Genomic DNA, 23475 nt, shown 5'->3' on the forward strand with positions numbered 1-23475 from the left:
CGAGCAGACGCAGGCTAAAGGAGAGGAGAGACAGATGGAAGGATTATTTTACCCCGGGCAGACGCAGGCTAAAGGAGAGGAGAGACAGATGGAAGGATTATTTTACCCCGAGCAGACGCAGGCTAAAGGAGAGGAGAGACAGATGGAAGGATTATTTTACCCCGGGCAGACGCAGGCTAAAGGAGAGGAGAGACAGATGGAAGGATTATTTTACCCCGGGCAGACGCAGGCTAAAGGAGAGGAGAGACAGATGGAAGGATTATTTTACCCCGGGCAGACGCAGGCTAAAGGAGAGGAGAGACAGATGGAAGGATTATTTTACCCCGGGCAGACGCAGGCTAAAGGAGAGGAGAGACAGATGGAAGGATTATTTTACCCCGAGCAGACGCAGGCTAAAGGAGAGGAGAGACAGATGGAAGGATTATTTTACCCCGGGCAGACGCAGGCTAAAGGAGAGGAGAGACAGATGGAAGGATTATTTTACCCCGAGCAGACGCAGGCTAAAGGAGAGGAGAGACAGATGGAAGGATTATTTTACCCCGGGCAGACGCAGGCTAAAGGAGAGGAGAGACAGATGGAAGGATTATTTTACCCCCGAGCAGACGCAGGCTAAAGGAGAGGAGAGACAGATGGAAGGATTATTTTACCCCGAGCAGACGCAGGCTAAAAGGAGAGGAGAGACAGATGGAAGGATTATTTTACCCCGAGCAGACGCAGGATACAGGACAGAGAGATGGAAGGATTATTAAACCTGGCACCATCCCTACGGTGAAGCATTATGCTGTGGGGATGACTGGGAGACTAGTCAGAATTGAGAGAAAGATGAACGGAGAAAAGTACAGAGAGATCCTTGATGAAAACCTGCTCCAGAGCGCTCAGGACCTCAGACTGGGGTGAAGGTTCACCTTCCAACAGGACAACAACCCTAAACACACAGCCAAGACAACGCAGGAGTGGCTTCTGGACAAGTCTCTGAATGTCCTTGAGTGGCCCAGCCAGAGCCCGGACTTGAACCCGATCGAACATCTCTGGAGAGACCTGAAAATAGCTGTGCAGCAACGCTCCCCATCCAACCTGACAGAGCTTGAGAGGATCTGCAGAGAAGAATGGGAGAAACTCCCCAAATACAGGTGTGCCAAGCTTGTAGCGTCATACCCAAGAAGACTCAGGGCTGTAATCGCTGCCAAAGGTGCTTCAACAAAGTACTGAGTAAAGGGTCTGAATACTTATATAAAATTCAACAAACCTGTTTTTGCATTGTCGTTATGGGGAATATGGTGTGTAGGTTGATGAGGGAAAGAATCCATTTTAGAATAAGACTAACTTAACAAAATGTGGAAAAAGTCCCGGGGTCTGAATACTTTCTGAATGCACTGTACAGCCAGCACCAACACACATCCCCTATACCACCAGCCACACACATCCCCTATACCACCACCACACACATCCCCTATACCACCACCACACACATCCCCTATACCACCAGCACACACATCCCCTATACCACCAGCACCACCACACATCCCCTATACCACCAGCACACACATCCCCTATCCACCACCCACACATCCCCTATACCACCACCACACACATCCCCTATACCACCACCACACACATCCCCTATACCCCAGCCACACATCCCCTATCCACCACCCACACATCCCCTATACCACCACCACACACATCCCCTATCCACCACCCACACATCCCCTATACCAGCACACACACTCCCCTATACCACCAGCACCACCACACACATCCCCTATACCACCAGCACACACATCCCCTATACCACCACCACACACATCCCCTATACCACCACCACACACATCCCCTATACCACCAGCACACACATCCCCTATACCACCACCACACACATCCCCTATACCACCACCACACACATCCCCTATACCACCACCACACACATCCCCTATACCACCAGCACCACCACACACATCCCCTATACCACCAGCACACACATCCCCTATACCACCACCACACACATCCCCTATACCACCAGCACCACCACACATCCCCTATACCACCAGCACCACCACACATCCCCTATACCACCAGCACCACCACACATCCCCTATACCACCACCACACACATCCCCTATACCACCACCACACACATCCCCTATACCACCACCACACACATCCCCTATACCACCACCACACACATCCCCTATACCACCAGCCCCCACACACATCCCCTATACCACCACCACCACACATCCCCTATACCACCACCCACACATCCCCTATACCACCAGCACCACCACACATCCCCTATACCACCAGCACCACCACACATCCCCTATACCACCAGCACCACCACACATCCCCTATACCACCAGCACACACATCCCCTATCCCCCCACCACCCCCCACCACCACACATCCCCTATCCCCCCCACCACCCCAGCCACCAGCCACACATCCCCTATACCACCAGCACACACATCCCCTATACCACCAGCACACACATCCCCTATACCACCAGCACACACATCCCCTATACCACCAGCACACACATCCCCTATACCACCAGCACACACATCCCCTATACCACCACACATCCCCTATACCACCAGCACACACATCCCCTATACCACCACACATCCCCTATACCACCAGCACACACATCCCCTATACCACCACCACACACATCCCCTATACCACCACACATCCCCTATACCACCAACACACACATCCCCTATACCACCAGCACACACATCCCCTATACCACCAACACACACATCCCCTATACCACCAGCACCACCACACACATCCCCTATAGCACCAGCACACACATCCCCTATACCACCAGCACACACATCCCCTATACCACCAGCACACACATCCCCTATACCACCAGCACCACCACACACATCCCCTATAGCACCAGCACACACATCCCCTATAGCACCAGCACCACCACACACATCCCCTATACCACCAGCACCACCACACATCCCCTATGCACCAGCCCACCACACCATCCCCTATACCACCAGCACCACCACACATCCCCTATACCACCACACATCCCCTATACCGCACCACCACACTCCCCTATACCACCACACATCCCCTATACCACCACACATCCCCTATACCACCACACATCCCCTATACCACCACACATCCCCTATACCAACACACATCCCCTATACCAACACACATCCCCTATACCACCACACATCCCCTATACCACCACACATCCCCTATACCACCACACATCCCCTATACCACCACACATCCCCTATACCAACACACATCCCCTATACCACCAGCACACACATCCCCTATACCACCAGCACACACATCCCCTATACCACCACCACACACATCCCCTATACCACCACCACACACATCCCCTATACCACCACCACACACATCCCCTATAGCACCACCACACACATCCCCTATAGCACCAGCACCACCACACATCCCCTATACCAACACACATCCCCTATACCACCACACATCCCCTATACCAACACACATCCCCTATACCAACACACATCCCCTATACCAACACACATCCCCTATACCAACACACATCCCCTATACCAACACACATCCCCTATACCACCAGCACCACCACACATACCGCCAGTACCAACATAAACACCAAGGCTATGTCCCAAATGTCATTTCGGACCCATCCTTAGACTCCTTTAACCTGTTGGGGATAGGGGGCAGTATTTGCACGGCCGGATAAAAAAAACGTACCCGATTTAATCTGGTTACTACTCCTGCCCAGTAACTAGAATATGCATATAATTATTGGCTTTGGATAGAAAACACTCTAAAGTTTCTAAAACTGTTTGAATGGTGTCTGTGAGTATAACAGAACTCATATGGCAGGCCAAAACCTGAGAAGATTCCATGCAGGAAGTGGAAATCTGATTTGTGGAATCACCTTCAACACTTTGCCTATGAAACACACCATGAGTTAGGATTCATTTAGCACTTCCTAAGGCTTCCACTAGATGTCAACAGTCTTTACAAAGTGGTTTGAGTCTTCTCCGGTAAAAACTGACCGAAAGAGAGGCTTGGAAGGTTGGTCATAGGGGGAGGGCCATTACTACTATGACGCGGGCGCCCATGGGTACCCCTTCGTTCTGAAACGTTTAGTAAGACGATGCAATCGTTCGCCTTGAATATTATTGAAGCTCTGGTTGAAAAAGGCCCTAAAGATTTATGTTATACAACTTTTGACATGTTTGAACGAACGTAAATATATATTTTTTGCACATTCGTGACGACAAGTCCGGTGCGCTTCAGTACATTTTGAGTAGCCTTCGGAACGCGCTAACAAGAAGGAGCTATTGGGACATAAATGATTAACTTTTTCGAACAAAACTACATTTGTTGTGGACCTGGGATTCCTGGAAGTGCCTTCTGATGAAGATAATCAAAGGTAAGGGAATATTTACAATAGTATATTTGATTTTAGATGGTTCCAAGATGGCGCTAACCTGTATCGCCTAGCCTATTTTTCTGATCATAGCACCTCGTTTATTGCAAAGTGTGATTTCCCAATAAAGTTATTTTTAAATCTGGCAATGCGGTTGCATTCACGAGATGTTAATCTATAATTCTTTGAATGACAATATTAAATTTTAACAATGGTTTTCGAATAGTAATTTTGTAAATTGTAGCGCTGATTCACCGGAAACATTTGAGGGAAAATATTTTCTGAATGTCACCCGCCGATGTAAAATGCTGTTTTTATATATAAATATGAACTTTATCGAACAAAAAAAAAAGCATGTATTGTGTAACATGATGTCCTAGGAGTGTCATCTGATGAAGATCGTCAAAGGTTAGTGCTGCATTTAGCTGTGTTTTGGGTATTTGTGATGCTTGCTAGTTGCTTTGAAAATGGCAGTGTATTTTTGGCATGGCACTCTCCTAACATAATCTAATGTTTTGTTTTTGCTGTAAAGCCTTTTTTGAAAATCGGACAACGTGGTTCGATTCAGGAGAGGTGTATCTATAAAATGGTGTAAAATAGTCATATGTTTGAGAAATTGAAGTTATAGCATTTATGAGGTATTTGTATTTCGCGCGACGCGATTCCACTGGCTGTTGACTAAGGGGGGGACGCAAGCGTCCCAGGTTCCCAGACAGGTTAACAAAAAAAAGTCCAAACCCAGGAGAAAAACGCACCGTCACCAGGGAACGGAAGCCAGGAGAGAAACGCACCGTCACCAGGAGAACGGAAGCCAGGAGAGAAACGCACCGTCACCAGGGAACGGAAGCCAGGAGAGAAACGCACCGTCACCAGGGAACGGAAGCCAGGAGAGAAACGCACCGTCACCAGGGAACGGAAGCCAGGAGAGAAACGCACCGTCACCAGGGAATGGAAGCCAGGAGAGAAACGCACCGTCACCAGGAGAACGGAAGCCAGGAGAGAAACGCACCGTCACCAGGGAACGGAAGCCAGGAGAGAAACGCACCGTCACCAGGGAACGGAAGCCATTTTAGACACAGCCCAAAACTGATTTAAATATACTATCCACCTACCGGCTTGATGATCCATTTCTGCCTGCTACCACTGTCCTCCCAGGCTTTCCTCAGCAGCTTGATGTCCTGAGGAAGAACGAAGGAGCGAGGGAAGAAGCTGAATTCCCTCTTACCAAACTGAGCCTGCATCTTAGACAGGTTCCTCCAAAGACGGTCCTTACGACCGATCTGGAACGAGCCAGGGAAGTGGTTTAACTAGAGAGAACACAGAGAGAGAGACAGAGACAGAGAGTCAGAGACAGAGAGACAGAGAGACAGAGAGAGAGAGACAGAGAGAAAGAGAGAGACAGAGAGAGAGAGAAAGAGAGACAAGTCAATATGCAGATCCAATCAATAATAATCAATATGATTCTTGTTCGGCTGGTGCTTTTATCTGGTCCGAGATCCCTTGGGTGTGACAATAGGGCACAACATGATCTGGGACCAGCATCATCCCTTCATAGATTCTTTTTTTAAATATGGAGCCAATTTCTTTTAAGCAATTTTATTTCCATGAATGATAAAAACACATCTCTCAGTCGTCTGTCCACAGCAGATATACAGTAGATTCATAAAGGATTTACAGCCTTATTCTAAAAATGGATTAAATAAACATTTTCACTCATCAATCTACACACAATACCCCATATTTTTTGCAAATGTATTCAAAGTTAAAAAAAAACAGAAATACCTTTAAGTATTCAGACTCTTTGCTATGAGACTCTAAATTGAGCTCAGGTGCATCCTGTTTCCATTGATCATCCTTGAGATGTTTCTACAACTTGATTGGAGTCCACCTGTGGTAAATTCAATTGTTTTGACATGATTTGGAAAAGGCACACACCTGTCTATATAAGGTCCCACAGTTGACAGTGCATCTCAGAGCAAAAACCAAGCCATGAGGTCTAAGGAATTGTCCGTAGAGCTCTGAGACAGAATTGTGTCGAGGCACAGATCTGGGGAAGGGTACCACAACATGTCTGAAGCATTGAAGGTCCCCAAGAACACAGTGGCCTCCATCATTATTAAATGGAAGAAGTTTGGAACCACCAAGACTCTTCCAAGAGCTGGCCGCCCGGACAAACTGAGCAATCAGGGGAGAAGGGCCTTGGTCTGGGAGGTGACCAAGAACCCGATGGTCACTCTGACAGAGCTCCAGAGTTCCTCTGTGGAGATTGGAAGAACCTTCCAGAAAGACAACCATCTCTGCAGCACTCCACCAATCAGGCCTTCATGGTAGAGTGGCCAGACAGAAGCCACTCCTCAGTAAAAGGAACATGACAGCCCGCTGGGAGTTTGCCAAAAGGCACCTAAAGACTCTCAGACCATGAGAAACAAGATTCACTGGTTCACCTTCCAACAGGACTACAACCCTAAGCACACAGCCAAGACAACACAGGAGTGGGTTCGGGACAAGTCTCTGAATGTCCTTGAGTGGCCCAGCCAGAGCCTCGACTTGAACCCGATCAAACATCTCTGGAGAGACCTGAAAATAGCTGTGCAGCGACGCTCCCCATCCAACCTGACAGAGCTTGAGAGGATCTGCAGAGAAGAATGGGAGAAACTCCCCAAATACAGGTGTGCCAAGCTTGTAGCGTCATACCCAAGAAGACTTGAGGCTGTAATCGCTGCCAAAGGTGCTTCAACAAAGTACTGAGTAAAGGGTCTGAATACTTATGTTAATGTGATATTTAAGGTTCATACATTTCTAAAAACCTGTTTTTGATTTGTCATTATGGGGTATTGTGATGTCATTATGGGGTATGATAGTTTTTGACGTCATGATGGGGTATTGTGACGTCATGATGGGGTATTGTGACGTCATGATGGGGTATTGTGACATCATTATGGGGTATTGTGTGTAGATTGATGAGGGGGAAAAAAAACAATTTAATCCATTTTAGAATAAGACTAACTTAACAAAATGTGGAAAAAGTCAAGGTCTGAATACTTTCCAAATGCACAATGTGTTTGGAATATCAAATCGCAATAAAATCACAGTATAGAATATCAATATCGAATCATGAAAATATCAATACATATCGAATCAGCACAAGTATCATGATAATATCGTATCAGCCACGGTGGGAAATTCACGAGTATAGTTTCTTAATTTCATTTTTGTAATCTACTTAATTTCATCAATACATGTTAAAATAAATAATTTAGATACAGTTGTACAACTGAACATCAATAATCAACAAAACGCTGAATATTACAGCCTACTTATTATCAAGAGTTCAGGACCACGCTCACGTGCTTTACATTATGTAGACGCACACAAATAAAATCTAGAACAATGAAAGTATGAGTGTTTTAATGATAACAAATGACTAAAAGTTCATGAATAAAAGTTTAGGAGTTGATCCATGCTCAAATCACAGACAATCATTAGGCGGAGACAAATATTCAGCTGTCCCTTTAAAAAAAATAAAAAAAATAACAAAAAAAAAAAGGGACGGGGCCGTTACCGTGGTAACCTGGGCACCCACTTGTCTGTGATGACTTCCCAGGTCGCCGCAGCAAACTCAAAGTAACATTGAAAAACTAAATCAGAGAGTGTGAAGAAAACAATGTAACGAGCAAAGAAACACGAGGACAAAGTCACACTTTTGTAGTAGCCCTTTGTCAATCCCACCAACTTCTACATGTGATGAAAATCTACCCATATTTAGCGAGTGGCAGCTGTTAATTTCCAACCCTGTTCCCAGCCTACCTTCTGGTATTCCCTGATGGCCTTGAACCCAGGGGACTTCATATGGTGACCCCAGCAGCCAAGCCAATCATGACTTTCTGCAACAACAACAAGAACTTTATTAAAATCTTTTACACATACATGAACAGACATACAAGACGACGTCTTCTAAAAAAAAATAAAAAATAAAAAATAAATGTCAATAGGCAAAAAGACGGAGGGATTTCAAACCCCGCCCCCTTGAGGAACTCACTCTTGGTGACTTTAAAGTGCGACCTGGCGATGGTGTGTTTGACAATGTTGGGAGTCACAGTGCTCATCTTCCATTTGAGAAGCTTCCTCTGATCTGGTGGCAGGAGCTCCACTGAAACAACACAACACAGCTAACAGGAATAGGACTACGGATGAGTCCCATATTGGAAGCACATTCCCTACACTCCTTGGTAGAAAATAGCGCACTATGAAGAGAGAAGGGTGTCATTTGGATTCAAATTATATACACAATAGAGCTATCTATAGGACTAGAGGCAGCAGCCTCCATACCGGGAGGGATAGGACTAGAGGCAGCAGCCTCCCTACCGGGAGGGATAGGACTAGAGGCAGCAGCCTCCCTACCGGGAGGGATAGGACTAGAGGCAGCAGCCTCCATACTGGGAGGGACTAGAGGCAGCAGCCTCCATACTGGGAGGTACTAGAGGCAGCAGCCTCCATACTGGGAGGGACTAGAGGCAGCAGCCTCCACACTGGGAGGGATAGGATTCATACTTGGATAGAATTGGACGGAAATACTTTTTACACACATTGTATATAGACTTATATTTCTACTGTATTATTGACTGTATGTTTGTTTAACTCCATGTGTAACTCTGTGTTGTTGTATGTTGTCGAACTGCTTTGCTTTATCTTGGCCAGGTCGCAGTTGTAAATGAGAACTTGTTCTCAACTAGCCTACCTGGTTAAATAAAGGACTGGTTCTCAACTAGCCTACCTGGTTAAATAAAGGACTTGTTCTCTACTAGCCTACCTGGTTAAATAAAGGACTTGTTCTCTACTAGCCTACCTGGTTAAATAAAGGACTTGTTCTCAACTGGCCTACCTGGTTAAATAAAGGACTTGTTCTCAACTAGCCTACCTGGTTAAATAAAGGACTTGTTCTCAACTGGCCTACCTGGTTAAATAAAGGACTTGTTCTCAACTGTCCCACCTGGTTAAATAAAGGACTTGTTCTCAACTGGCCACCTGGTTAAATAAAGGGTTATATATATATATATAATATATAAATACCTGGTTAAATAAAGGTTAAATCAAATTTTAAAATGTATTTTCTGTAGAAGCTTCTTTTCCCAAAAAATCCTAAAACCAGTCCAACATTATCAGACAGTTTACTAGCTGCTTCCCAAATGGCATCCTATGAGCCCTGGTCTAAAGTAGTGCACTACATAGGGAATAGGGTGTCCTATGAGCCCTGGTCTAAAGTAGTGCACTACATAGGGAATAGGGTGCCATAGGGCCCTGGTCAAAAGTACCGCACTACATAAGGAATAGGGTGCCATAGGTCTAAAGTAGTGCACTACATAGGGTAATAGGGTGCCATAGGGCCCTGATCTAAAGTACCGCACTACATAGGGAATAGGGTGCCATAGGGCCCTGGTCTAAAGTAGTGCACTACATAGGGAATATGGTGCCATAGGGCACTGGTCAAAAGTACCGCAGTACATAGGGAATAGGGTGCCATAGGGCCCTGGTCAAAAGTACCGCACTACATAGGGAATAGGGTGCCATTTGGAATACACCCTTAAAGCAGTCTACCGTTATAAAAACCGCAGTGAAGGGGTATCTTACCTCTCTGGTCGGCAGTGCTGAAGTACAGTGTAGGGGGGGTGAGGGGGAACAAGCTGGGGACCAGAGCTGGCTTCAACTCGCCCTCATCCTCTAATTCAGGGCTCATCAGCTCCTCATCTGTTATACTGAAACACAGAGGCATTAAAAACTAGGACTCTGTACCAAATCTGCAAACAGCGGGAATATCATCAAAACAGACTATACTTCCTGGTCATCAATGTCCAATGGAATAAACCAAGAATGTTAGTTGGCACCAAGCAGGATAATTCACAGGTCGGAAAACTACCGTTTAACTCAACGGTCGGCCATGTCTTTGGAAAAGCAGGAGACGTTTTGAATTAAAAAGTATTTTCTAACCAAACCAATTCCCTCAAGATCAATCAATAAAAATACAATTTAAAATTTAAAAACCCGCCAATCGCATTCGATTATAAAAAGTCTTCTTCACCATCTTCAAAGTAAAAAAAACATTTGTCAGATAAAAATTGTCAATTCTCTGGGCAAAGAATTGAACCAAAAAAATTAAATAAAACTACTTTTTTTTTTTTTTTTAAACTCACATGACAGTCATGTAGGACGCTGTTGATCCTCCTGCTTGGTCCTCCTGCTTCAACAATTATAGTCTGATTCTCTACTGAGAGTGTGAGCGGCATTAAATCGGAGGTAATAGACCTACTCTACATGGGCTTTTGCTATGAAGAAAAACACAACACGGCCTAATACTAATCACCCAATCAGCTAGGACGTCACGGTATGACAATGATCCCACAGGACAAGCACTATTCGACCACACACAGAGCGAGAGAGAGAGACTCACGTCCCCATTATTAAAAGGAGAGTTCCACTTTTATCACTGATTTACAATTGGGAGACCTTTCCACTAGCCTCTCTGTGCTTTCAACCTTTCACCGGCAGCATCCACTAGAAAAAAGAAAAAAAAAATATCAATTCTCTCTTGGGTTTTGTCATCATCGTACCAGGGAAATGTCAGGTGCCCTAACTGAGAGGGCTATAGGAGTTATGAATGGTCATTCTACAGAGATCTAGCCACAACAGGACGAAACACGACACTACAGTCTTCAACAGATTAATAAAATGAACATTTCTAACAAATAATTTGTGTGTGGTTTTTTTTTTTTGGGTCAGAAGTTGCTCTGTTTCAAGTGTACAGATCGACAACATGATTTCCTGGTATTGTAAACATCGTTATCTTTAAGTTATAGACTATAACGAACTGAACATTCTGTTAAAAAAAATATCAAATGACACTTACAATGATTGTCAAAGACTTACAAGTCAAATTGGTCAAAGACTGTTCTCTCTACTACAACACAGCAAGCGGTCCAAAAGGCTCCTTAACAGATTCTATCCCCCCCAAGACATAAGACTGCTGAACAATTAATCAAATGGATACCCAGACTATTTACATAGTCCGAGAACCGGAAATCCCTGTATATAGCCTCGTTATTGTTTTATGTTACTTTTTATTACATTCTTTACTTTATTAGTAAATATTTTCTTAACTCTATTTCTTGAACTGCATTGTTGGTTAAGGGGCTTGTAAGTAAGCATTTCACTGCGAGGTCTACTACACCTGTTGTATTCAGCATTTCACTGCGAGGTCTACTACACCTGTTGTATTCAGCATTTCACTGCGAGGTCTACTACACCTGTTGTATTCAGCATTTCACTGCGAGGTCTACTACACCTGTTGTATTCAGCATTTCACTGCGAGGTCTACCTACACCTGTTGTATTCAGCATTTCACTGCGAGGTCTACCTACACCTGTTGTATTCAGCATTTCACTGCGAGGTCTACTACACCTGTTGTATTCAGCATTTCACTGCGAGGTCTACTACACCTGTTGTATTCAGCATTTCACTGCGAGGTCTACTACACCTGTTGTATTCAGCATTTCACTGCGAGGTCTACTACACCTGTTGTATTCAGCATTTCACTGCGAGGTCTACTACACCTGTTGTATTCAGCATTTCACTGCGAGGTCTACTACACCTGTTGTATTCAGCATTTCACTGCGAGGTCTACTACACCTGTTGTATTCAGCATTTCACTGCGAGGTCTACTACACCTGTTGTATTCAGCATTTCACTGCGAGGTCTACTACACCTGTTGTATTCAGCATTTCACTGCGAGGTCTACTACACCTGTTGTATTCAGCATTTCACTGCGAGGTCTACTACACCTGTTGTATTCAGCATTTCACTGCGAGGTCTACTACACCTGTTGTATTCAGCATTTCACTGCGAGGTCTACTACACCTGTTGTATTCAGCATTTCACTGCGAGGTCTACTACACCTGTTGTATTCAGCATTTCACTGCGAGGTCTACTACACCTGTTGTATTCAGCATTTCACTGCGAGGTCTACTACACCTGTTGTATTCAGCATTTCACTGCGAGGTCTACTACACCTGTTGTATTCAGCATTTCACTGCGAGGTCTACTACACCTGTTGTATTCAGCATTTCACTGCGAGGTCTACTACACCTGTTGTATTCAGCATTTCACTGCGAGGTCTACTACACCTGTTGTATTCAGCATTTCACTGCGAGGTCTACTACACCTGTTGTATTCAGCATTTCACTGCGAGGTCTACTACACCTGTTGTATTCAGCATTTCACTGCGAGGTCTACTACACCTGTTGTATTCAGCATTTCACTGCGAGGTCTACTACACCTGTTGTATTCAGCATTTCACTGCGAGGTCTACTACACCTGTTGTATTCAGCATTTCACTGCGAGGTCTACTACACCTGTTGTATTCAGCATTTCACTGCGAGGTCTACTACACCTGTTGTATTCAGCATTTCACTGCGAGGTCTACTACACCTGTTGTATTCAGCATTTCACTGTGAGGTCTACTACACCTGTTGTATTCAGCATTTCACTGTGAGGTCTACTACACCTGTTGTATTCAGCATTTCACTGTGAGGTCTACTACACCTGTTGTATTCAGCATTTCACTGTGAGGTCTACTACACCTGTTGTATTCAGCATTTCACTGTGAGGTCTACTACACCTGTTGTATTCAGCATTTCACTGTGAGGTCTACTACACCTGTTGTATTCAGCATTTCACTGTGAGGTCTACTACACCTGTTGTATTCAGCATTTCACTGTGAGGTCTACTACACCTGTTGTATTCAGCATTTCACTGTGAGGTCTACTACACCTGTTGTATTCAGCATTTCACTGTGAGGTCTACTACACCTGTTGTATTCAGCATTTCACTGTGAGGTCTACTACACCTGTTGTATTCAGCATTTCACTGTGAGGTCTACTACACCTGTTGTATTCAGCATTTCACTGTGAGGTCTACTACACCTGTTGTATTCAGCATTTCACTGTGAGGTCTACTACACCTGTTGTATTCAGCATTTCACTGTGAGGTCTACTACACCTGTTGTATTCAGCATTTCACTGTGAGGTCTACTACACCTGTTGTATTCAGCATTTCACTGTGAGGTCTACTACACCTGTTGTATTCAGCATTTCACTGTGAGGTCTACTACACCTGTTGTATTCAGCATTTCACTGTGAGGTCTACTACACCTGTTGTATTCAGCATTTCACTGTGAGGTCTACTACACCTGTTGTATTCAGCATTTCACTGTGAGGTCTACTACACCTGTTGTATTCAGCATTTCACTGTGAGGTCTACTACACCTGTTGTATTCAGCATTTCACTGTGAGGTCTACTACACCTGTTGTATTCAGCATTTCACTGTGAGGTCTACTACACCTGTTGTATTCAGCATTTCACTGTGAGGTCTACTACACCTGTTGTATTCAGCATTTCACTGTGAGGTCTACTACACCTGTTGTATTCAGCATTTCACTGTGAGGTCTACTACACCTGTTGTATTCAGCATTTCACTGTGAGGTCTACTACACCTGTTGTATTCAGCATTTCACTGTGAGGTCTACTACACCTGTTGTATTCAGCATTTCACTGTGAGGTCTACTACACCTGTTGTATTCAGCATTTCACTGTGAGGTCTACTACACCTGTTGTATTCAGCATTTCACTGTGAGGTCTACTACACCTGTTGTATTCAGCATTTCACTGTGAGGTCTACTACACCTGTTGTATTCAGCATTTCACTGTGAGGTCTACTACACCTGTTGTATTCAGCATTTCACTGTGAGGTCTACTACACCTGTTGTATTCAGCATTTCACTGTGAGGTCTACTACACCTGTTGTATTCAGCATTTCACTGTGAGGTCTACTACACCTGTTGTATTCAGCATTTCACTGTGAGGTCTACTACACCTGTTGTATTCAGCATTTCACTGTGAGGTCTACTACACCTGTTGTATTCAGCATTTCACTGTGAGGTCTACTACACCTGTTGTATTCAGCATTTCACTGTGAGGTCTACTACACCTGTTGTATTCAGCATTTCACTGTGAGGTCTACTACACCTGTTGTATTCAGCATTTCACTGTGAGGTCTACTACACCTGTTGTATTCAGCATTTCACTGTGAGGTCTACTACACCTGTTGTATTCAGCATTTCACTGTGAGGTCTACTACACCTGTTGTATTCAGCATTTCACTGTGAGGTCTACTACACCTGTTGTATTCAGCATTTCACTGTGAGGTCTACTACACCTGTTGTATTCAGCATTTCACTGTGAGGTCTACTACACCTGTTGTATTCAGCATTTCACTGTGAGGTCTACTACACCTGTTGTATTCAGCATTTCACTGTGAGGTCTACTACACCTGTTGTATTCAGCATTTCACTGTGAGGTCTACTACACCTGTTGTATTCAGCATTTCACTGTGAGGTCTACTACACCTGTTGTATTCAGCATTTCACTGTGAGGTCTACTACACCTGTTGTATTCAGCATTTCACTGTGAGGTCTACTACACCTGTTGTATTCAGCATTTCACTGTGAGGTCTACTACACCTGTTGTATTCAGCATTTCACTGTGAGGTCTACTACACCTGTTGTATTCAGCATTTCACTGTGAGGTCTACTACACCTGTTGTATTCAGCATTTCACTGTGAGGTCTACTACACCTGTTGTATTCAGCATTTCACTGTGAGGTCTACTACACCTGTTGTATTCAGCATTTCACTGTGAGGTCTACTACACCTGTTGTATTCAGCATTTCACTGTGAGGTCTACTACACCTGTTGTATTCAGCATTTCACTGTGAGGTCTACTACACCTGTTGTATTCAGCATTTCACTGTGAGGTCTACTACACCTGTTGTATTCAGCATTTCACTGTGAGGTCTACTACACCTGTTGTATTCAGCATTTCACTGTGAGGTCTACTACACCTGTTGTATTCAGCATTTCACTGTGAGGTCTACTACACCTGTTGTATTCAGCATTTCACTGTGAGGTCTACTACACCTGTTGTATTCAGCATTTCACTGTGAGGTCTACTACACCTGTTGTATTCAGCATTTCACTGTGAGGTCTACTACACCTGTTGTATTCAGCATTTCACTGTGAGGTCTACTACACCTGTTGTATTCAGCATTTCACTGTGAGGTCTACTACACCTGTTGTATTCAGCATTTCACTGTGAGGTCTACTACACCTGTTGTATTCAGCATTTCACTGTGAGGTCTACTACACCTGTTGTATTCAGCATTTCACTGTGAGGTCTACTACACCTGTTGTATTCAGCATTTCACTGTAAGGTCTACTACACCTGTTGTATTCAGCATTTCACTGTAAGGTCTACTACACCTGTTGTATTCAGCATTTCACTGTGAGGTCTACTACACCTGTTGTATTCAGCATTTCACTGTAAGGTCTACTACACCTGTTGTATTCAGCATTTCACTGTGAGATCTACTACACCTGTTGTATTCAGCATTTCACTGTGAGGTCTACTACACCTGTTGTATTCAGCATTTCACTGTAAGGTCTACTACACCTGTTGTATTCAGCATTTCACTGTGAGGTCTACTACACCTGTTGTATTCAGCATTTCACTGTGAGGTCTACTACACCTGTTGTATTCAGCATTTCACTGTGAGGTCTACTACACCTGTTGTATTCAGCATTTCACTGTGAGGTCTACTACACCTGTTGTATTCAGCATTTCACTGTGAGGTCTACTACACCTGTTGTATTCAGCATTTCACTGTGAGGTCTACTACACCTGTTGTATTCAGCATTTCACTGTGAGGTCTACTACACCTGTTGTATTCAGCATTTCACTGTGAGGTCTACTACACCTGTTGTCTTGTAAATTACCAAAATACAGTTGAATTGTAAACATTGTCAAAATATGTAACACAAATAACAGAACAGTAATAACATGGTACGCAATCAATCTAAAACAAAATGCCTGAGACCAAGAGTAATAATTAATATCTTAATATAATAATTAATATCTTCAAAATGCACAAAGCAGTCCAACAATGTCAATGATTAATCGACTTTTTTTTAAATTTGTTTAAAATCACACAGAAAAACGATTCAACTTACTTTGGCAGGACGGGTATGGAGGCTGTGGACGAGGCATCCTTCATGGAGGAGCAGTCAGACCCTTCTGAGGAGAAGCAAAAAAAAAAACGGTATAGCATTGGATTCATTGCGTTAGCCTAGCTACGGCCGTCCAACTGCGTTAGCCTAGCTACGGCCGTCCAACTGCGTTAGCCTAGCTACGGCCGTCCAACTGCGTTAGCCTAGCTACGGCCGTCCAACTGCGTTAGCCTAGCTACGGCCGTCCAACTGCGTTAGCCTAGCTACGGCGGTGCAACTGCGTTAGCCTAGCTACGGCCGTCCAACTGCGTTAGCCTAGCTACGGCGGTCCAACTGCGTTAGCCTAGCTACGGCGGTCCAACTACGTTACGGCGGTCCAACTACGTTACAGCGGTCCAACTACGTTACAGCGGTCCAACTACGTTACAGCGGTCCAACTACGTTACAGCGGTCCAACTACGTTACAGCGGTCCAACTACGTTACAGCGGTCCAACTACGTTACAGCGGTCCAACTACGTTAGCCTAGCTACAGCGGTCCAACTACGTTAGCCTAGCTACAGCGGTCCAACTACGTTAGCCTAGCTACAGCGGTCCAACTACGTTAGCCTAGCTACAGCGGTCCAACTACGTTAGCCTAGCTACAGCGGTCCAATTAAGTGGTGTAATTTTTACATGTCTAGTTGATTAGGGTTTAAATTAATAGTTAAAGGGGTCTTCCTCACCATCATCATCATCATCATCATCATCACCACCACTGCAGTCATTCTCCAGCTCATCATCAGGATAGTCCTCTTCCCCTCCGTCTCCATCCTCCTGCATGGCAACACTCTGCGGACTGTACGGACAGACAGGAAACTCAAAGACGAAGCTAGACACATGATAGCAAAAAGCTTCACACAGCCTATGACTCACTGAGTTCCCTAGACAAACAGACATGACAGAACATACTCTCAAGACATCAATACTTAAAGCTAGTTAACGCAACGGAGCTTAATTCCTCCTGTCACCTACGCTGACCTCTCATCAAATTCACGTGACAATACATTCAGTTGATACAAATAACACCCTCGACAACTACTATGATTATTATTATTTGACCATGCTGGTCATTTATGAACATTTTAACATTTTAACATCTTGACCATGTGCTGTTATAATATCCACCCTGCACAGCCAGAAGAGGACTGGCCACCCCTCATAGCCTGGTTCCTCTCTAGGTTTCTTCCTAGGTTTTTGGCCTTTCTAGGGAGTTTTTCCTAGGGAGTTTTTCCTAGCCACCGTGCTTCTTTCACATGCTTTGCTTGCTGTTTGGGGTTTTAGGCTAGGTTTCTGTACAGCACTTTGAGAATATCAGCTGATGTACGAAGGGCTATATAAAAATAAATTTGATTTGATTTGAACAGAATGGATGTATATAGTCCCATTCCAGCTCTGAAAACATGCTACGGCATCACGTCTAAAAACAGCTCGTAGTATTGTGGGAGAACAGAACTGACCTGGGTAACCGAGGTGACTCAGCCTGCTGTTCTTCCCCCAGGTAAGGCGGGGACTGGGAGGGGCTGTGGCCCCTCTGTAGAGACAGGACACTCCTCTCCTTGGTCAGGTGTATGGCTGATATCTGGGTGGTTACCGAGGTGACAGAAGGCCTCCGACTCTGAGAAGAACCTGAGGCGGACTCAGAACCCATCTCGGTGTTTTCTGGGAAGGAACTAGCACCAGAACTAACTGTGGCACTGGCCTGGGTAGAGGACTGGGTTTGAGTTATCCCTGCACCAGAACTAACTGTGGCACTGGCCTGGGTAGAGGACTGGGTTTGAGTTATCCCTGCACCAGAACCAGCTGTGGCACTGGCCTGGGTAGAGGACTGGGTTTGAGTTATCCCTGCACCAGAACCAGCTGTGGCACTGGCCTGGGTAGAGGACTGGGTTTGAGTTATCCCTGCACCAGAACTAACTGTGGCACTGGCCTGGGTTGAGGACTGGGTTAGAGTTATCCCTGCACCAGAACCAGCTGTGGCACTGGCCTCGGTAGAGGACTGGGTTTGAGTTATCCCTGCACCAGAACCAGCTGTGGCACTGGCCTCGGTAGAGGACTGGGTTTGAGTTATCCCTGCACCAGAACCAGCTGTGGCAGTGGCCTGGGTAAAAGACTGGGTTGGAGTTATCCCTGCAGTAGAACTAGCTGTGGCACTGGCCTGGGTAAGGGACTGGGTCTGAGTTATCCCTGCATGGCGTAGAGGTGCCATGAAGGCTGTTGTGGCGTTACTGTCGAGGCCAGAGGCACTGGAGGTCTCCATGGACACAGGGGAGGCAGAAGGCTCTGTGTCCTGGACTCTCATAGTAAGGCAGAGTGGTACAGAGGGTTTGGCTGGAGCAGGGATATGGCTGACAGGGCTAGTAGTCATTGCTTTGCCCATCTGGACTGGATCCACGTTAGACCCTGGTGTTCCAGTAGTAGTAAAACTAAATACAGTCCCGTTCCTGGGATGAGGAGTGAGGGCGCTCCGTGACTCTGTCAGCTTCCTCACAGCCTCAGTAAACTCCACCTCAGAGTTGACCTTTCTGATCCTCTCTGTTGATGTGTTATGAGGAGCTCCAGGAGCCCTGTGGACAGCAGCACAAAAGCCCAGCCTCTGAGAGTGACCTTCCATGTCTGTTGCCAACAGCCTCTGAAACTGATGCGGGTCCTGGAGTCTCCATGTCTGATCCGGTGACACATCCTGGCGGTGGGATGACCTATCCTGCAAAGGCACAGTGTTGGAGGGGTAGTGTGTGAACTTAGTCTGGGTTTTGCCATCCCCATTGTCCCCCCTACGGCAATAGGAGGCCGATTTGGTCCGGGGGGACAAAGGTTTTGCTGAGTCTCTTGTCTGGGTAGTCTCCTGTCTGGGACAGGAAGGCACTTTACCCATAGTGGGCCTCATAAACCCTTTGCTATTGTCTCTCAACTTGTCACTGGTCCAGGGTACTGACTGGTTGGTGGGCATGCTGGTGGTGGTGCTGCTGCTGCTTTCAGCAGGCTGTGCCGCAACGTTATTCTGCGAGTCTGGGACACGTTCTGCCTTTGGTGGACAGGGACACGTTGGATAGGGAGCAAGCTGGGGCGACAAGGCTCTTTTACGGGCCAAGATCCGTGATCTTAACTTCAGTGAGTCCAAGTCGCAGCTGGGCCTATAGCCGTTTACGGTTGGCTCCAACACACCAGGGTTATGTCTGTATGAAATAATGTCAGCACTGGATATCTGTGTACTCTTAGAGAGAACAGTTGGTTGACAGCGACCATTAGCTAAATTAGCAGCTGCGCTACTAGAAAGCTGTGGCTTGTTAGCTAGGTAAGCGGTAGGAGGCACAGAACGGTTATAGGCACGTTGTAGAGGGGTCCCTGAGGCAGTACGGGGGACGCTGGCACAAGACTGAAGGGTCTTCTTCTCATGCGGGCTGAAGGATCTAGTGTGACTTTCAGTAGTATGAAAAACTGCTGACTTGGCTCGAATAATGAGGGTTGATGACCGGGAGCAAGAGGCCCTTCTATTCAACTTGTCTTCAGCTCCATTGGAGGCCATCAAGTGCCATCTCACACCCTCCTGGCATGGACTTTGGCTGACACATCAGGGAATAGAGGGAACCAGGGGAATCACCATGCCACTGAAACAAAAAACAAATCCATTGATGAGATTTAAAAATAAATAAAAAACGTTATAATGAAAGTTGACACAAGTGGTCTGATTAAGTGACAATATGAACCTATAAATACAACGGAATGTGGAATAACAGCTAGCTAGATAAATTGCAAGTAATTCTAGTTCACAGTTAGCTTGGTAAGTTAGCCAACATGCTAACTAGTTAGTAAGTGGCTAAAGATCTTTGACAATCAATGTAAGCAGAGAGAAGTTAGTTAACACCGGAAACGTTAGCTTAGCAATACGCTAGCAAGTTTACAAGTATCACGGCTAAATAGGTTTAGACACCATCGACCGAATGCATCTGTGCACTTTTAAAATGCACGGTGACGGTACCGTACGGGGAAATAGCCGGTCGCCAGCTAAACGTTAGCCGAACCGGTAGGCAGCCATGTGGTTTCAACACGAAGCTAGCTGACGTTAGCTAGCCGTCACTTGCTGTCAAAACACTCGCTAGCCAGCTAGCGTTAGCTACCCGGTAGATTAAATTAATTAATTCAGAATCAATTCCAATGGAATAGGTCATATCGATTAACGTTAGACGACTAGAAATTCGTCTCAAGTCGTCAAAGCTCAAATGAATTCCCCCGAAGCACGTTAAAAAAAGGGCCTTAGCAACAAGCTAGTTGAACGTTAGCAACGTTAGCTAGCTAGGTGTGAAATATGAACAACTTTACATGTTCAGGACGACTTCTCCTCCCCTCCTCCTCTTCCTCCTCCTCCTCCCCCCCAAAAAACAATAAACTAGACCCAACAACCTCGAAATAACATTCACGAATATCAGAAACCTAGTTAGTTACTTCATATTTAAAAGTGGTACATGGTTACAATAGCTAATGTTTGTATTTACCTGCTCCGGGACGGCGTGGCAACAGTAGTAGTAGTAGTAGTGGTGGTGGTGGTGGTGGTTTTCACACACAATAAAAAGTGTTTCTACTAGATGGGAAGCCCTCCCTCGACGGGCTCTGAACATGTCGTGTTATCCTCTAGGTAGGTCAACCCGACACACAACATTTAATATCATGTTTATTATAATGTTACGTAAAGTACGCATATGGCACGTATTAATCATCGGTGGACTTCCATCGTCCATTTCGTATGATATTGTTACGAAATATAATTCGTATGATATTGTTATGAAATATAATTCGTATGATATGTTACGAAATAAAATTCGTATGATATGTCACGAAATACAATTCGTATGATATGTTACGAAATAAAAATTAGTATGATATTTTTTACGATTTGCAATTTGTTGTGTCTTATTAAAGTGATTTTGCGTACTGCACCACCAACTGAATTTTGCTCTGCCCAGGAGTACCCCTGAAGTAATCCCCATGTGCATTTTACCAGTAAGTCTATGGTCTCATCCCCTGTGGATAGGCCAAGTAACCCTGGTTGGAAACCACTGATCTAGGTGGCTAGGTAGCTAGCTCTATGGGTTAGGGTTATTGGGTAAGGTTAGGGTTAGCTCAAAGGGTTAGCTAAAAGGGTTTAGGTTAGGGTTAGCTCAAAGGGTTTAGGTTAGGGTTAGCTAAAAGGGTTTAGGTTAGGGTTAGCTAAAAGGGTTTAGGTTAGGGTTAGCTAAAAGGGTTCAGGTTAGGGTTAGCTAAAAGGGTTTAGGTTCGGGTTAGCTAAAAGGGTTCAGGTTTGGGTTAGCTAAAAGGTTTTAGGTTAGGGGAAGAGTTAGCTAAAAGAGTTTAGGTTAGGGTTAGCTAAAAGGGTTTAGGTTAGGGTTAGCTAAAAGGGTTTAGGTTAGGGTTAGCTAAAGGGGTTCAGGTTAGGGTTAGCTGAAAGGGTTTAGGTTAGGGTTAGCGAAAGGGGTTTAGGTTAGGGTTAGCTAAAAGGGTTTAGATTAGGGTTAGCTAAAAGGGTTCAGGTTAGGGGAAGGGTTAGCTAACATGATTCAGGTTAGGGGAAGGGTTAGCGAACATGCTAAGTAGTTGAAAAGTAGATAAAAAGTAGTAAATGATGATGAGATTAAAACACACAACCTTTGGGTTGCTAATCATCCGCACAAGGCTACCTGCTGCCTCATGCTGCCTTATGCTGCCTCATGCTGCCTTATGCTGCCTTATGTGTCATGTATCGTGTTCAGTATTATGAACATATTTCCTAAATTTGACATCAACGTGACACATTCTACTGATAGTTGTCAAGTCAGGCTGGTGAAAATGAAAATGATTTTCTATGGTAGAGTAGGTCAGGGTGTGACTGGGGGGTGGTTTATCTACTTAATTTTTTTCTATGTTGTGTTCTAGTTTCTTTTTTCTATGTTGGGGTTTTTGTATGATTTCCAATTAGAGGCAGCTGGTCATCGTTGTCTCTAATTGGGGATCATATTGAAGTAGTTGTTTTTCCCCCATCTGTGTTTGTGGGAGATTATTTTTGAGTTAGTGCACGTTGCACCTCTGCCGTCACGGTTTGTTGTTTGTTTGTTTGTTTGTTTGTTTGGCTTAGTTTCACAATATAATAAAGACGAGGAACGATACGCACGCGGCGCCTTGGTCCGTCTCTCTACACAAGCGTGACACATACAACAGAACTTAGTTTCCATGATGTAGGTGTATGTGCTCAAGGGATGAAATTGCACGATAGCAACACTTTGTCTGCCTATTGGAATCAATATAGTCATAGGGGTTAGGTAACTTCTGGTTATGTGTAAGATGTGTAGTAGAAGGTATATATCGTACTGTGTTTTAAGATTTACGTGCCTAAGCCTACAAGCACTTCTACACACAAACAATGGCCAAACAAAACACACTTTCTTCTCATTACACAGTGACTGTTACCAATACCTATTACAATGACTGTTACCAATACCCATTACAATGACTGTTACCAATACCTATTACAATGACTGTTACCAATACCCATTACAATGACTGTTACCAATACCTATTACAATGACTGTTACCAATACCCATTACAATGACTGTTACCAATACCCATTACAATGACTGTTACCAATACCTATTACAATGACTGTTACCAATACCTATTACAATGACTGTTACCAATACCTATTACAATGACTGTTACCAATACCTATTACAATGACTGTTACCAATACCTATTACAATGACTGTTACCAATACCTATTACAATGACTGTTACCAATACCCATTACAATGACTGTTACCAATACCTATTACAGTGACTGTTACCAATACCCATTACAATGACTGTTACCAATACCTATTACAATGACTGTTACCAATACCTATTACAATGACTGTTACCAATACCCATT

At 44.7% G+C, this 23475-nt stretch overlaps 1 protein-coding gene across 5 annotated transcripts in view; it reads right to left on the reverse strand.

The window, feature by feature from the left end:
• Window positions 1–21302, reverse strand: part of ttll4 (tubulin tyrosine ligase-like family, member 4) — a 44896-nt gene extending 23594 nt beyond the window's left edge. The window contains exons 1-8 of one of the 5 annotated variants that reach the window (XM_082969218.1): window positions 21070–21302; window positions 18037–20184; window positions 17263–17375; window positions 16543–16603; window positions 10058–10182; window positions 8469–8579; window positions 8237–8313; window positions 5542–5736 (exon numbers count right to left, since the gene is read on the reverse strand). In XM_082969218.1, the coding sequence (XP_082825344.1) occupies window positions 5542–5736; window positions 8237–8313; window positions 8469–8579; window positions 10058–10182; window positions 16543–16603; window positions 17263–17375; window positions 18037–20102 (2748 nt within the window). In that variant the 5' untranslated portion in view covers window positions 20103–20184; window positions 21070–21302. The other 4 variants (XM_082969215.1, XM_082969217.1, XM_082969216.1 and 1 more) reach the window with 4 other exon arrangements.
• Window positions 21303–23475: the final 2173 nt, after the last annotated feature.

This window comes from Salmo salar, chromosome 25, assembly GCF_965601325.2.
Source record: "Salmo salar chromosome 25, fSalSal1, whole genome shotgun sequence".
In the NCBI taxonomy this organism is placed as follows: domain Eukaryota; kingdom Metazoa; phylum Chordata; class Actinopteri; order Salmoniformes; family Salmonidae; genus Salmo; species Salmo salar.